Source organism: Euphorbia lathyris, chromosome 4 (assembly GCF_963576675.1).
Source record: "Euphorbia lathyris chromosome 4, ddEupLath1.1, whole genome shotgun sequence".
NCBI classification, from domain to species: domain Eukaryota; kingdom Viridiplantae; phylum Streptophyta; class Magnoliopsida; order Malpighiales; family Euphorbiaceae; genus Euphorbia; species Euphorbia lathyris.
In genome coordinates this window covers 58,495,605-58,508,918 of record NC_088913.1, presented here as the reverse complement: position 1 = coordinate 58,508,918, position 13,314 = coordinate 58,495,605, and the positions used below count along the sequence as shown (strand labels likewise).

Here is a 13,314-nt window from a genome sequence, read left to right as displayed (position 1 = left end):
ATTTATAGATCACTTTAATTTATTTCATTGATCTATTAGTTTTCTGAACTTGTTTATAGTGATTTATTGACCATCTTAACTTGCTTAACATGATATACATTTCAAATTGTCTAAATCCAATCGTATATATATCATGTAAACTTAGTGAATTAATCATGCCACTTTAAGTAGGTTCAATGGATTAATAATAATAACACTCTGTAAATTCAAGGGACGAATAAATTTTTTGAGTCAAATTCAAGAAAGAGACTCTTAATGTATTAAACCAAAATAATATTAAAAAATATTAATTTATTTTCATGTATTTATAAATAGAAGAATACAACACTTTTTTATTATAAACAAATTATTGTGTTTTATACTATTAGGAGCAAAACAATAAATTTACTTGCAATTTTTGTTAATGTGATATGTTTGACTTTACACGTATAACATGTTGACTTGATTATTTTACTAAGGTGGTAAGTTTTTATTGACTTTCACAATAAAAACTTGAACCTTGATTGACCAACTGGCAGAATCCAAGTGAAAATAAGCTAGTTTTAATGGTCATTAACTAAATACATGTTCCTAAATCTTAATCCACTGTGTATTGCTCCCTCCGTCTTTTTTATTATATATCATTTTGAGTTATTTAAATTGTTTAGTTTTATATGTAGTTGTAGGATTAGGTTATGCTTATTTTGTTTTTGACAAAGTAAGTCTTACTTTGTTTTTTCCATTTGGATGGTGATGAACTTTGATAAAGTAAGATCATTCAATGGTAGAAAAAACAAAGTAAGATTTACTTTGTTTAAAAACAAAGTAAACATGTAGTTGTATATTATCAATTTACATTTAACATTATTTTCTCAAATTACTCACTTATAATAAAAGATAAATATGATATTAATGCAAAAATTCTCTCAGGTTTAATTAGAATTATTTGGATGGATAATACAAGATTTAGAATGAAAAGCATTAAAAATAAATTAGTCATTTTAATAATTTAATTAATATTAAATTAATGTTGATGAAATACCTAAAACGTTACAAAAAATAATAATGGAAAAAGTATAAATGATCCGTAACCTCCCCAAGGCGAGCCCTTGTACAGAGGCAAGTGAAGTTGGTAAGCCGTACAATGGGCAACACTCTCTTAAGGTTCTAAGTTCAAGTTGAAGTAACAAATGAATCATTTGGTTTGAAACTTGAAGCTCAAGTTCAAGCAGTGGGCTGTCGCTTTTTTACCACATTAGCCCAACTGCAGAAACAAACTAAATTCTTCTAATTTCTTAATGCTTCACCTAACCTTCATTAAAGTGAAATAATGCTAACACTTAATAAACCACCAGAACCAGCCGAGGAGAAAGCTTTAATCATAAATTGCCTGCAAACAGGTCATTTATTTGTTCCTCGCTCATTTATTTATTCACGAGTTTTGCTCATGAATAGCTTATTAATTATGTTTATAAGCTACATACTTTTAAAACCTATAAAACTTTATAGTTTTACATTTGCCTTTATGAAAATATTATTATAAAAAAAAAAAAAAGTAATCGAACCGAACTTACTCACGAACCTGTTCATAAACATTATAATTGAGTTTATTCACGATCGCAAACTTTCAAGCCGAGTTTTGAGTTGCCTATGAATCGAACCTTAAAATCATGCTCAAGCTCGACTTTTTTATGAATTAAACCCAACATAGTCAGGATTTTATAGAGCCAAATGTTGAACCACTCACAAACAGCTCAGCCCATTTACAACCCTATTTCATGCTAAGCTGATTTCCCAAAAGCTACAAATTGTAGCTTTCATTACCTTTCCCTTTTGCTCCCAAAACTGCTTTTAGAATCTGAAAAGGCAATGTCAAATGAGCACAAAATAATAGAACACTTGAATAAAACTAGTCTCAATAGATTTATTTTGTATAATTGAAAGGCTTAAATATGAGTTTTCCCTTATATTTAATGCCCATAAGCAAACTAGACTGGAACAATGTTCATAAATAACATTATTTTGGTAGCTAACGCCTATCTGTTGTGTGTAAGCTAGCTATATCCATTGTGTTGTAGCAATCTGCTGAATGAACACTCAAAACCACCTTTGTATCAGCAGGGCTACGAAATTATGGCAACTAAATATTATAAAAAAAATTAAATGAGCTCTTTAAATACTAAGCCTAATAATTCAAGAGCCTAAAGAAAGAAATTATTATACAAATCTATTACTATATTAACTGAATTAGTGATGTTGACAATTGGGAACTCACTGTTAATGTTTCCCATCGTGGAACTGAGCATTTTTTGAAGATTTGAAAGTTTCCAAAAAATCTTTGGCCATCTCCAATTCTTGATTTTTTCTGCCCTTATCCCAATTATGTTCAGCAGCTAGTATATCAATAATGCGTGGCAAAGCACGACCGGCCGCATCAGTATCCAGGAAAGCAAGCCTTGATCTCCTAGCAATGAAATCATTAGCAGATTCACAGTACTCGTGTCGCGCACAGTAGGCAACCTCTGCCTCAAGGAAAGGGTAGCCATGTGCTAGTCGCTTCCCCAGACCTTCATTCTTAATAGCACAAAGAAGAATTATAAATATTAATCACCATAAAAGAACACAGAACAAAAGCTTTTACTTTTTTCACATATCTTGTGTCGTGTGATCGTACCTAGATGGGTAGATCCTAGGTTCAACGACACAAGATATGATGAAATTGATAGAATCTATTTCAAACACTAGAAGCCAATTTAATAGAGCACATGCTCGATGGACTGCAAAGAAGGGAGACATTGTTTTCTAATTTTAAAATGATAAGAATTTAGATTTAATTTGTAGATCGCCACATAAACTACAATCTAAAAACAGGAAGACATATCTTAACTATGTTGCTGAAAAAGGATTTAGTCCCAACTATGTGTTCAAGTGAATGCACAAAGATTGAGAGGACGGGAAGAATCTAAAAACCGGTCCAGCTTAACTTCTAAGCTACTTGAGAAACAAGTGGATAAGTGGCTGCACAAATGGAAAAATAAAGAAATGCCAAACCAACCTGAGCTATGGCAGCAACTCGCTCTGCCATTATTCCATACGCATGAGATAGGTGCTTAGCAGCAGCAGTGTCCATTACTCCAGGAACAACTTTACCACCATAAGTCTTCTTCATGCGTACATATTGTTGTGCAACCACTGTGAATGATGAAGGCTCCCACCCATCTCCACCAACAAGCCGCAAGTTGTGAGTTATACACTCATTTGCCGGATTTAGTTTGCCAGACTTAATAGCTGCATTAACAGCATCTTCTGCCATGCTGAAAATGTTACCAGTAAGTGTTGTACTTGATTCATGTATTAGGAAGGCCAAATAACAGAAGGATATAAAGAAGATAAAAAAAAGGCAGGAAGAGTGTATTTGCTGAGAAGATATAAAAGTATGCCGCAATAAGCTGTTACATCCCTATGCCTTTTTATTTGATGGCAAGCAGTAAGTCTCTACCAACCAAATTAATGCGAATAATATACATCTTTTGCAAATTTAAAGTATCATCTTTAAATGGAGAACCATGGATGAAGACATAAAGCGTTAAAAAGAATGAGAATGCCAGGATGCATGTCGGAACATAAAAAATAGTTCTCATTAGTAATGAGGGCACTAGTTGGAATGTGGAAGTGCCATCATTCAGGAAAAGTTGAGGAGAAACCATAAATAAATTTGGGGGGTATAATGATAAGAGACCACAGATCTTTTAAAAGATGTAGCTCTAAACCAAGTAAAGTGGCGGCCCAATCAAGCTTGATGTCAAGGCTTAGTCGAGTTATCAAATAGTCAATAACAGATTGGGCCTAAAACCACTTCAGGGACCCTCTTTTATCACTTATCACAACTCACCAAATAAAGAATTAGACCACTACATAAAAAATTACCTTCGGTAGGTAGTCCATTTTCCTCCTGTGATTGTGACCAAACCCGGGAAATCTTCACATACAACATGATCTCTGGAGATGCTCTCAGTGTTCTTTGCTGATGGATCCACTGCCAATGGACGAATGCCACTCCATGCTGAAAGTACATCTGTGCGGCGTACCTACAAATTATGTCTTTTATTCAATATCGAGCACAAAACAAATGAAAAGCTGGGCCAATTCACAATAAATGTCTGCTCTCAATGTTCTGTCTAAATAATTGTAGTTGCATATGCACACAGCAAATCGCCCTTTTGGCATTTGCAATTAGGCCATGTACTCTCATAAACGTAGTAGGCAACTAGGCCTCAGTTTGAAACCTATTCATAGCATCATATACCATAGACTGTTAACCAAGGAAATTTGCAAAAATTGGACACGACATGGATAACACAAGGACATCTCAGAGAAAATGCTACACAAAAGAGAGAGAAAAAAAGTGGACACGTAGTTATGATAAATAATGGAATTGTAGACTCAGAGAAATTAATATAACACACAGTAACTGACCAATGCAAGAACAATATATATTTTTCACGGTAGAGCGCCAACACAACGAACTAACTAATTGACATTTGGGTTCAAAATGAAAATCAAGATCAGTTTTGACTGTGGAGTAACAATATGCTGCACGTTTTGGCACACAGAGATCAACTGACTGGGCTTGAGCTGCATGACATGGGTTAAAGCTCAATTCTATGAATGACCAACTGTGTGGAATACCAAGACCATAATACTGAGGTAAACCCCAAGTCCATTTTCATATATATTAATTTGTTCATAGGTATGTGAATCAAGTTCATGTTTTTGCACATGCAGCTGATTCTTTTATATGGAGGAGTGGGTTCCATAATTGTCCACTTTACACTCGTGTTGTGCTGCAATTGACAATAATATCTCTGAATGAGATTCTATGTTTCAGTAAAAAGAAAATCTTATAACTGACTATTTCAGTTATATGAAAGAAGGGAATGATCCACAAAATGGAATTATGACTTGATATCTGATTACTGACAAACCTAATTGAGCAATAACTAAATGGATTTTTAAATTGCATTAGCAGGAGAATTGGTGGGAAATTCTTCTACTATTGAATGAGAACACATGTAAGAACATGAAAACTATAGCGTAGTGTTTGTTTGATGATGCAAACTATTTTTTCAACTGCACGTCAACTATTTTCATATATAATTTACATTTTTATTTCATGAAGCCACAGACTGCAAACTAGTCACTGTAATTTGATAAAAGCAAAATATCACATACCTTGACACTAAGGTAATCTGAGATAGCATCTAGTATAAATTGAATCTCATCCTCATGTGGTTCAGGAAGCAAAGTTATGATAGTGTTGGAATCAGTAGTTCCGGCAACTGTTCTTCCCAACCAAGGCAACATGAAAACAACGCGACCATCCTTTGTTTTGGGAACAATCAGGCCCATTCCCTCTGGAGAATAATAATCAGGGAGAACAATATGCACACCACTGCTAGGGCAAATCATGGATTGTGCATCTTTATTGGCCATTTTCCTTAGAGAGTCGCAAAATGGTCCAGCCGCATTAACAACCACTTTCGCATAGGTATCAAACTCATTGCCTGGTGACACACAAAACCAATCATCAATAAGCCTGTAGTCACACAAACAAAAAAGTATATGTACAAAACACAAATAGTATAATAACGTGCCCTTGGGCATTTGCTTTTGATTCTTTGACAGATATCCTGGAACAATTGATAAGCAATACCAACACAAAAGGCAAATAAATAATAAAATAGTGGTTGAAAATAGCTCCTGGAGAATTAAGTTTGATTTCAGCAAAGATTCTCTAGGTTGTGAGGAATTGGAGATTTTTGTCAATTGAAATAATTTTCCAAATGAAAATTTCCAGGATTTCCAGAATTTCCAGAATTATAATAATACTTGAAAATAATTGAACTTGTTTTCTACTATGTGTTTTACAAATTGTATTGGTGACCCCATGACAGTCCCATTGTTGTCATTAATAGGGGAAATGCTTATTAACGCCTAAGATGTGACATACTAGAACTGATGGGCAGTATAAAGATTTTGATGAGCAAGGGTGGCTTTTTCCTCTGTCTAATACTGGAAGCCTGTCTTTGTGAGAAACACTTGGCTGTAGGAACTGACTTAAGCCCAAGTATAGATATTAGTTCGAATATTTTAGCTGAAAGAATTTTAATGGATTTTCCAACTGATTGCACAACTAAATCAACAGTTCATTCATTGCTCCTAAATGGATCAGTTTTTAATTTCTGCTATAAATCAAAATTAAATAACCAATTCATTTTCTAAAAGAAATCTTAGAACAGTGAGCAGAACTGAGTACATCCCTGATCCTTCTGCATCACTTTTATTTTCCTTTCAGAGGTGAAAGTGTTCCAGTTGGAAGACAGCTGTTACTTGGTGAAGGTTCTGAGAAAATATAGACTTGTTAAGAGATAATTGTTGTACCTGATATATTATTACGGATCCTTGCACCTATTATTCGTTCATTAGCCTCATCTTTTAGTAAAGACACCACTTCTGCATGGTTGAGCACCGCTGCACCAGCTAGTGCAGCAGTACATGCCAAGCCAACATTAAGCCGTGAATCATTCATCTGCCCATCATAATACACCACTGTGCCCTTCAAGTTCCTGTCTTTACCCTTTTTTGCCAGAGTTGGGAACAGTTCAAGAGACTCTTCTGCAGAATAATATCTGGACAAATGTAACAAATGTCGTCCTGCGACCAAATCGTACATTTTCAATCCCATCCAATAGTATACTACCTCAAACCACTCAAAACAGGGTGTCATGCAAGGCAAAGCATGGCACAGGTGCGGTGCATTATCTATCACCTGTTTACGCTCCTCAAGTGCATGGAAAACTAGCTTCAATTGCCCATAGTCAAGATTAAATACTGCTTTCTCCAAGTAGCGAACTCCTGCAAAAATTATTTGTTCAATGTTCGTAAATAGAAAATAGCAAATTCACTAAAATGCTCACAAGCTATTTTCTTTTCTTCTTTATAAATAGAAAATAAAATCTTCAACCAGCCATATTAGATTTTGTGTTCGTTTTGTTTGTACTTCTGTGAGTATGAAATAGATTGAGGAAGTGATTGCAGTTTAAATGATATGATATAATGAACTACTGTACATACAACGATTAAGAGTTCATATGTATGTCACTAAAAGAGATACAAATAGGCAAGACTGGGCAAATAATAATTTGAAATATCTAAAAACAGTGTCAGCAACGGCCAAAAGAAAAAAACATAAAGAGTATTCATTGATTCCACGGTTGCAGTAAATCCAATATCTCAATTGCACCACACTAATCACGTTCACCACTGGATAGTCGAATTCCTAGACGATTCGCGCACATGCCTCAAATTCCATTATTCAATAATATAGCCACAACATAATGCAAAGCAGAAGAGATTAATGAAAAGTCTAGGTCTGGTTGAGAAATAAATTTCAACAGCATGATTGGGTATGCAGTAAAGAAAATCAAATTCATCAACAAGAGAATAAGCAAGGGGTCCTAATTGCATAATTCCACCACATTTCCCCTTATGAGTGCTATTGGATTCACGATCATATTTTAAGTAATTGGTAATTAATTTGCCTGAGGTTCTAATAGAAACGCCAACACAATATATTCTCAAACGAGTCAAATTTGGATATATGATACTCATATGTTAAAGGCGTCGTACCTCCATGAATTAGCTTTGTGGAACGTGAAGAAGTACCAGAAGAGAAATCCTCTCTCTCAACGAGACCAACACGAAGTCCTCTAGTGACAGCATCAAGCGCTGCACCAGTGCCAGTGGCGCCGCCGCCGATCACGAGAACATCGAGGGGATTAGCAGCAGTAGCGCCAATCAAAACCGACTCCTGAGATGCTCGAGACGGAATAAGGGCATTCGGATCAGTGATTCTCTGTTTGACGGCGTCTAGAGCAGGCGCACCGGCACGGTCGTTGGAGGCAATGGTGGGAGAAAGAAAGACGGAGGCTCCGGTTGCAGAGGCAACAGTGAGAATGGCCGCGGCGCCGAGACGACGGAAGCGAGTGGCGGAGGACATAGTGAGATGCGTATGAGGTGGCAGTTGGAAGCATGGAGCACAAGTAATCGAAGAATATTATTATGAGTTATGGGAACGCCCCGATATTCGCATTGGGAATCGGTCCTTTCGAATGTTGATTTCCTAGAATGCCATTTTCACAATTACCTATAAAGATAAGGTACCAAAGACAATCTTTAGAGAAAAAGGGTAAAAAGGTAAAGTTGGAGGAAAAGTAGTACACGTGACGTACCCAGAGGGAAAAGCTTCCACAACACACAGGCTTTTGTTAATCCGTGATGGCTGTGGCCTTCGTCGGGATCCGTGAGTTTGTTGGTCACTTTTCTTCTTCTTTATTTTGAAATTATCTCATTCATTCAAAAACTGGAAGTCCAAGTCAAATTGGCCTTCTCTTTTTTGTTTTTTTCTTTCCACCTTATTAAACGTATAAATTAGTGTTTAAAATGAAAATTTTGGATTTGGATTTCACTCTTGTCTATCATAAGAATTTTTCTTTTCTAAATAATGTTGTACATTCACTCATTCGAAATAAAGGAAATAGATTGAATATATCAAGAGTCGTGCTTGTGAGCATCAAAATTTACTGATGACATTTTTAAGTATCTTTTGAGAATAATAGAAGGAAGAAGAATATGGACAAAACGAACAAAATGAAATAAGATCATTTTTATCTTGTCTTCAAGGGGGAAAAAAAGACATGCAATATATTTTTCATGTGAATAATGTGCAAACTATGTCATTCGAATTAGAAGTAGTATTGATCAATGGTTCAAAAGCATAGATGAAATTATTAATGCTTACACCATAATCGATAATGGAACTCGGGATAGTCAAGGAAAATCATATGTTGTTTACGATGAAAATAAAGAAACAGAGATTATTTTAGCCAAACAAAATCATTCTCGAATGAACTATTGTGCTATAATTTTCCCATCTTGCCTGATTATTACGAATTGTATCATCTTTCACTATCTGTGAAAAAAACAATGAAGTTAATTTTGTTCGTTTGAAGTATTCTATTTGTTAAATTTTGTTCGTTTGAAGTATTCTATTTGTTGCATTAGTTTATTCATTGTTACATATTGAATCAAATAAAATTGTTGTTTAATTAGTTGGTTGGAACATTGTTTTACTATTGATCATCATGGGTTGTTTGATTTTTTCCTGTATTTGTATCAGTTTATTATGAGGCCTCGTTACAAAATTTTAGCATTGCAAGTATTTGTAACGGGTCATCAATCAAGCTGATACAAATAGCTCAATCATATTAGGTTGACTTCCTGAATATTTGTAATGCGAGAACAATTGTGGTTGCCTCAATCTCTCTTTGCCTGTCAGACTAGTTGGTGCCTACAATCTCCTTTACAAGAGTCGGACCTGAGGGGAGGGGTGTTTTCGTCATGTTAGTTACTATGCATATGATTGTAAAGGAGTTTTAAGTGATAAGCTTCATGCTCACTGTACCAAATAATGAAAAGTTGAGATCGATGGGTTCTTGATAGGTATTGACAGTTTGTAACTATGTTGGGAGTGGTCCTTGAAAGACACTCCGACAATTCAAATAACTCGATCATATTAGGTTGACTTCTTGAATATTTGTAATGCGAGAGAACTACGATCGTTGTAAACGACATTTGGAGTAACGGGCAAGGACAATGCCCATTATATTTTTGAAAAAATGTATCAGGCAAGAACTATGCATATTGCAGATGTTTATGTAAGTAACAACTTTGTTTATTTCTTGTTATATTATATTGGATACATATCGAATGAAGTATCTTTTCCATGGTAATGGAGTTCACATCTTTGTATTAATAAACCCAAAGTTGATAACTTCCTTTAAATTTTACTTTTGTATTAGTGTCATTGTTGCAAAATTGTTCCATTGTCATAATTCATCATGTATTGCATGGTTGTGCTTTTAGTCGACATTAGTTACTATGAACTTTTATATGAGTGTGCCTTTAGGGTTGTTTGTCTCTTTTTTGTGAAATGCGGGCGTGCCAGAGAATTATAATATTCTCAAACTATGTAATAAAATTACGTCTATTAACTTAAAAGCATCAAATGTTTGTGAGAAATAAAGAGACCTAAAATTTCAAAGGATTCGATTATCAAAATGATATCGACCTTACAGAAATGATTGAAGAACAAAACTAAATAAAATTATACTCGAGAACTTGGGTGAACTTTGAACTCAATGAAAATGAAAATTACAGCTAAGACAACGATTAAGCAATTTAAATTGCTACAGTCTAGAGAGAATTTGTTAGAGTTTTGCTTGAGTGTGTGTTGAGTTGTCCTATTTTCATCGTGAATTATCCCTTTTATAGATGTTGGGAGTAACTTCATGCTTCTTTCCATTAAGTCATGTTCTCCACATTCAGATCATGTCTTGAGTAACTGCTCCACTATCTGGTCTCCATAATCTCCATCATGGATTAACTTTGATATTTTTTAACTTTCCTACTTTTAAATTGACTTATAGATTGCACGTTAAAACATTAAATGGTCTTCTGGTTCCCCATAGGTTTACCTCAAGTCTCTCATAAAATTCACTCTAGAAAGTAGGTTTGTCTTGAGGTTCACTCTAGGAAAATTTACTTAGACGTAATTTATGCATATTAATACATTTAAAATATGTAAAAGCCAAAAAAGTAATTTTGGTGCAAACAAGGGTTATTCAATTGAAAGCAATTGTGTATTTAAATGAAAAATGAGTAAAAAATAAATCAATTTCATATTATAACAGAGAAAACTACATATCTGAAAAAAACAATCCTTATTATTTATTTGATATCAATGTACAAATCTTTGATGTAAGCTACCATGTCCCTATTATATTTAACAAAAAAAAATTTCTTCTTCATCCTATCATCCCTATGAGTCAAATTAAACTCCAACTCGGCACCTTTCCATAAGTGGTTCTGGTTGACACATTGAAGCTGATTAGTCTCTAGACGTGCTTTAAATATACATTGCCCCCATTTTTTTCAACCTTGAAACATACTGCACTTTGGTTAAAGAATTCGTGTAGTCAATAAAGTCGACCATCAAAATTGCTTCCATGGAAACAGTGACATCAGGGAGGTGTTCATTTACAAACTCCATTGGAATTCTCTTCAAATTAGAAAAAGAGCAACCCTAAAGTTACAAGTTTATACTTCCAGTCCTGTGTATTGAGTTTTACCTTGAATCTTGACTGTTTTTTATTCGTGAACAACCATAAAAGAAGGCATCGATAAACTACAAAATAACAAACATTATAGAATCAAGAACATGTTATGGAATACGAAACATTAAAACATCACTAGTAAATGTCACACCCGACCCTAAACGATATTGGATACGAAGGGAAGACAAGATAACAAACGCCTATAAGTCTAAAATGTGAATCTATTTTCTATGAAGTCGACCCTAGCATTTTAAATGTAAAAGTTATCAATTTGACCCCTTAATTCAATCAGATTATCTAAAATGATTTATTATATTTTTAAACCAATTTCCCAATGGACCATAAAAACATTTATTAAGACTATCTAAAATTTATTTATTTATTTGGCTTGGACTTAATAGTTCTATCAAGTTTCCTACGTATCCCGAATGCAACGTCTTTTAATTATTCATTTTTATTTAATGGTATACCGAAAATGATGGAAAAAATTCAATGGCAAATATCGTTTTAAATCCTCCTAATTTATAATTTCATTTAAAATTTTCACGAACTTCTAATTTACATCATAGAGAATATAAATTTTTTTAGACACGGATGTAATAGTGAACGTTCTTGTTTAGTATTCAGGATTTTTTCCTCATAATTGTCAAAATCATCTTCAATCGTCACGGTTTGGGGGAAGCCAGCCATTTCAATCACTAATAAAGTAGCGAAGAAGTCCAAATTCCAAAACTCAACAAGCATTTATATAGGATGAGAATGAATCTAACTAACACTCGTATAGTACATTAAAACATAAAATAGAATATTTTAATTCCAATTGACCAAAGTTTAGTATACTAGCACTTGAAATTAACCCAGCATCATAATTGGAGCATTTATATAGAGTGAGAATGAATTGAATTTATTTCAATTGACACTAGTTCAGTATATTAAAACATGAAAAATACCAGTTTTAATACCAATTGACCAAAGTTTAGTATATCAACGCATGAAATTGATTAGGATTAGCATCCTAACTAGAGCATTATTATTCTTTTTTTTTTTGTGCGTTAATGATTGTCATCAATTCATTTGGAACGAGGTTAATTCCATTCCATATGCATTGTGAACAATAGCTTGGAGATTCAATCACATTTGTAGTTGATATTCATAGAAGATTGTATGTTTAAGATTGTATTTCACAAAAATAGCTATTATCATACCAATAACAACAATATAATCAAATTTCATATAAACACATCCGTGATAAACCAACATGGACCTCTATAAAATAATTGGAATTCTGTCAGATGGAATAAATCACAAAAGATTGACATATTTTCATTCAAATTTCAACTCATATGAAAGTGCATGGAATTGACTAGGTTTAACATCCTAATTGGAGCATTAATGTTTTTTTTTTTTTGCGATAATGATTGTCATCAATTCACTTGGAATGGGGTTGATTCCATTCTACATGCATTGTTAAATATTCAATCACATAATGAAACAACATCTTGAGGTCGGGGCTGATCTGTTTGGCATTGACCATGCTAACAAAGTGGGCTATGAATAGGTCTTTGAGTAGGTCGAAGGAATCGACGAATTCGGGCTCCAAACCCATACACCATTCTTACATGATGCCGACCAAGGCGGTGGGGAGACTTTGCATATGCCATAATCTTCCTTGGAGTAAAGGTTGATCATATTCATGAAGGTTGCACAGTGCTCGTTGGGGTCCTCAGCGCCAATGTAAGAAGGAAGGCGAAGGGTTTTTTAGTTTTTTGAGAAGCTAGCCTCGATGATTTGTTGGACCAGAGGGGTCTTTCTAGACGTCATGATGCCCCTCATGGCTCCGCCTAGGGCTTTTTTTATCCAAAAAATGTTGGAATCGGACTTCCCAATCCTCTCCCTGCTCAAGAGGCGTCTTGTGTGTGATAGCAGTGGTCTGAGGGGGGATTGGGGTCTGGGTTGCAAAGAAGGTTCTCCTCTGGGGACAAGGTTTACAACCGTTTCTACGATGGCCTCCTAGACAGAAAAGTTTTTTTTTTTTTTTGCCTAGAGGAGCTCCTAAATCTTCATGTTGTCTTCTTGCATGGCCTTCTGGGTGGTCATCATC

General features: G+C 34.5%; 1 protein-coding gene across 2 annotated transcripts; it reads right to left on the bottom strand.

Moving 5' to 3' along the window:
- Positions 1-1,523: 1,523 nt before the first annotated feature.
- Positions 1,524-8,200, bottom strand: LOC136226317 (glycerol-3-phosphate dehydrogenase SDP6, mitochondrial). Of its 2 annotated transcripts, XM_066014725.1 has the most exons (7): positions 7,669-8,200; positions 6,421-6,894; positions 5,212-5,543; positions 3,907-4,067; positions 3,035-3,293; positions 2,255-2,553; positions 1,524-1,837 (listed from the first exon to the last, which is right to left on the bottom strand). In XM_066014725.1, the coding sequence occupies exons 1-6, from the start codon at positions 8,036-8,038 to the stop codon at positions 2,257-2,259; spliced, it is 1,893 nt and encodes a 630-aa protein (XP_065870797.1). In that variant the 5' UTR covers positions 8,039-8,200; the 3' UTR covers positions 1,524-1,837; positions 2,255-2,256. The 2 variants fall into 2 exon arrangements, with proteins under 2 accessions (XP_065870797.1, XP_065870796.1); XM_066014724.1 differs by lacking the exon at positions 1,524-1,837 and having other exon boundaries at positions 1,873-2,553; positions 7,669-8,198.
- Positions 8,201-13,314: the final 5,114 nt, after the last annotated feature.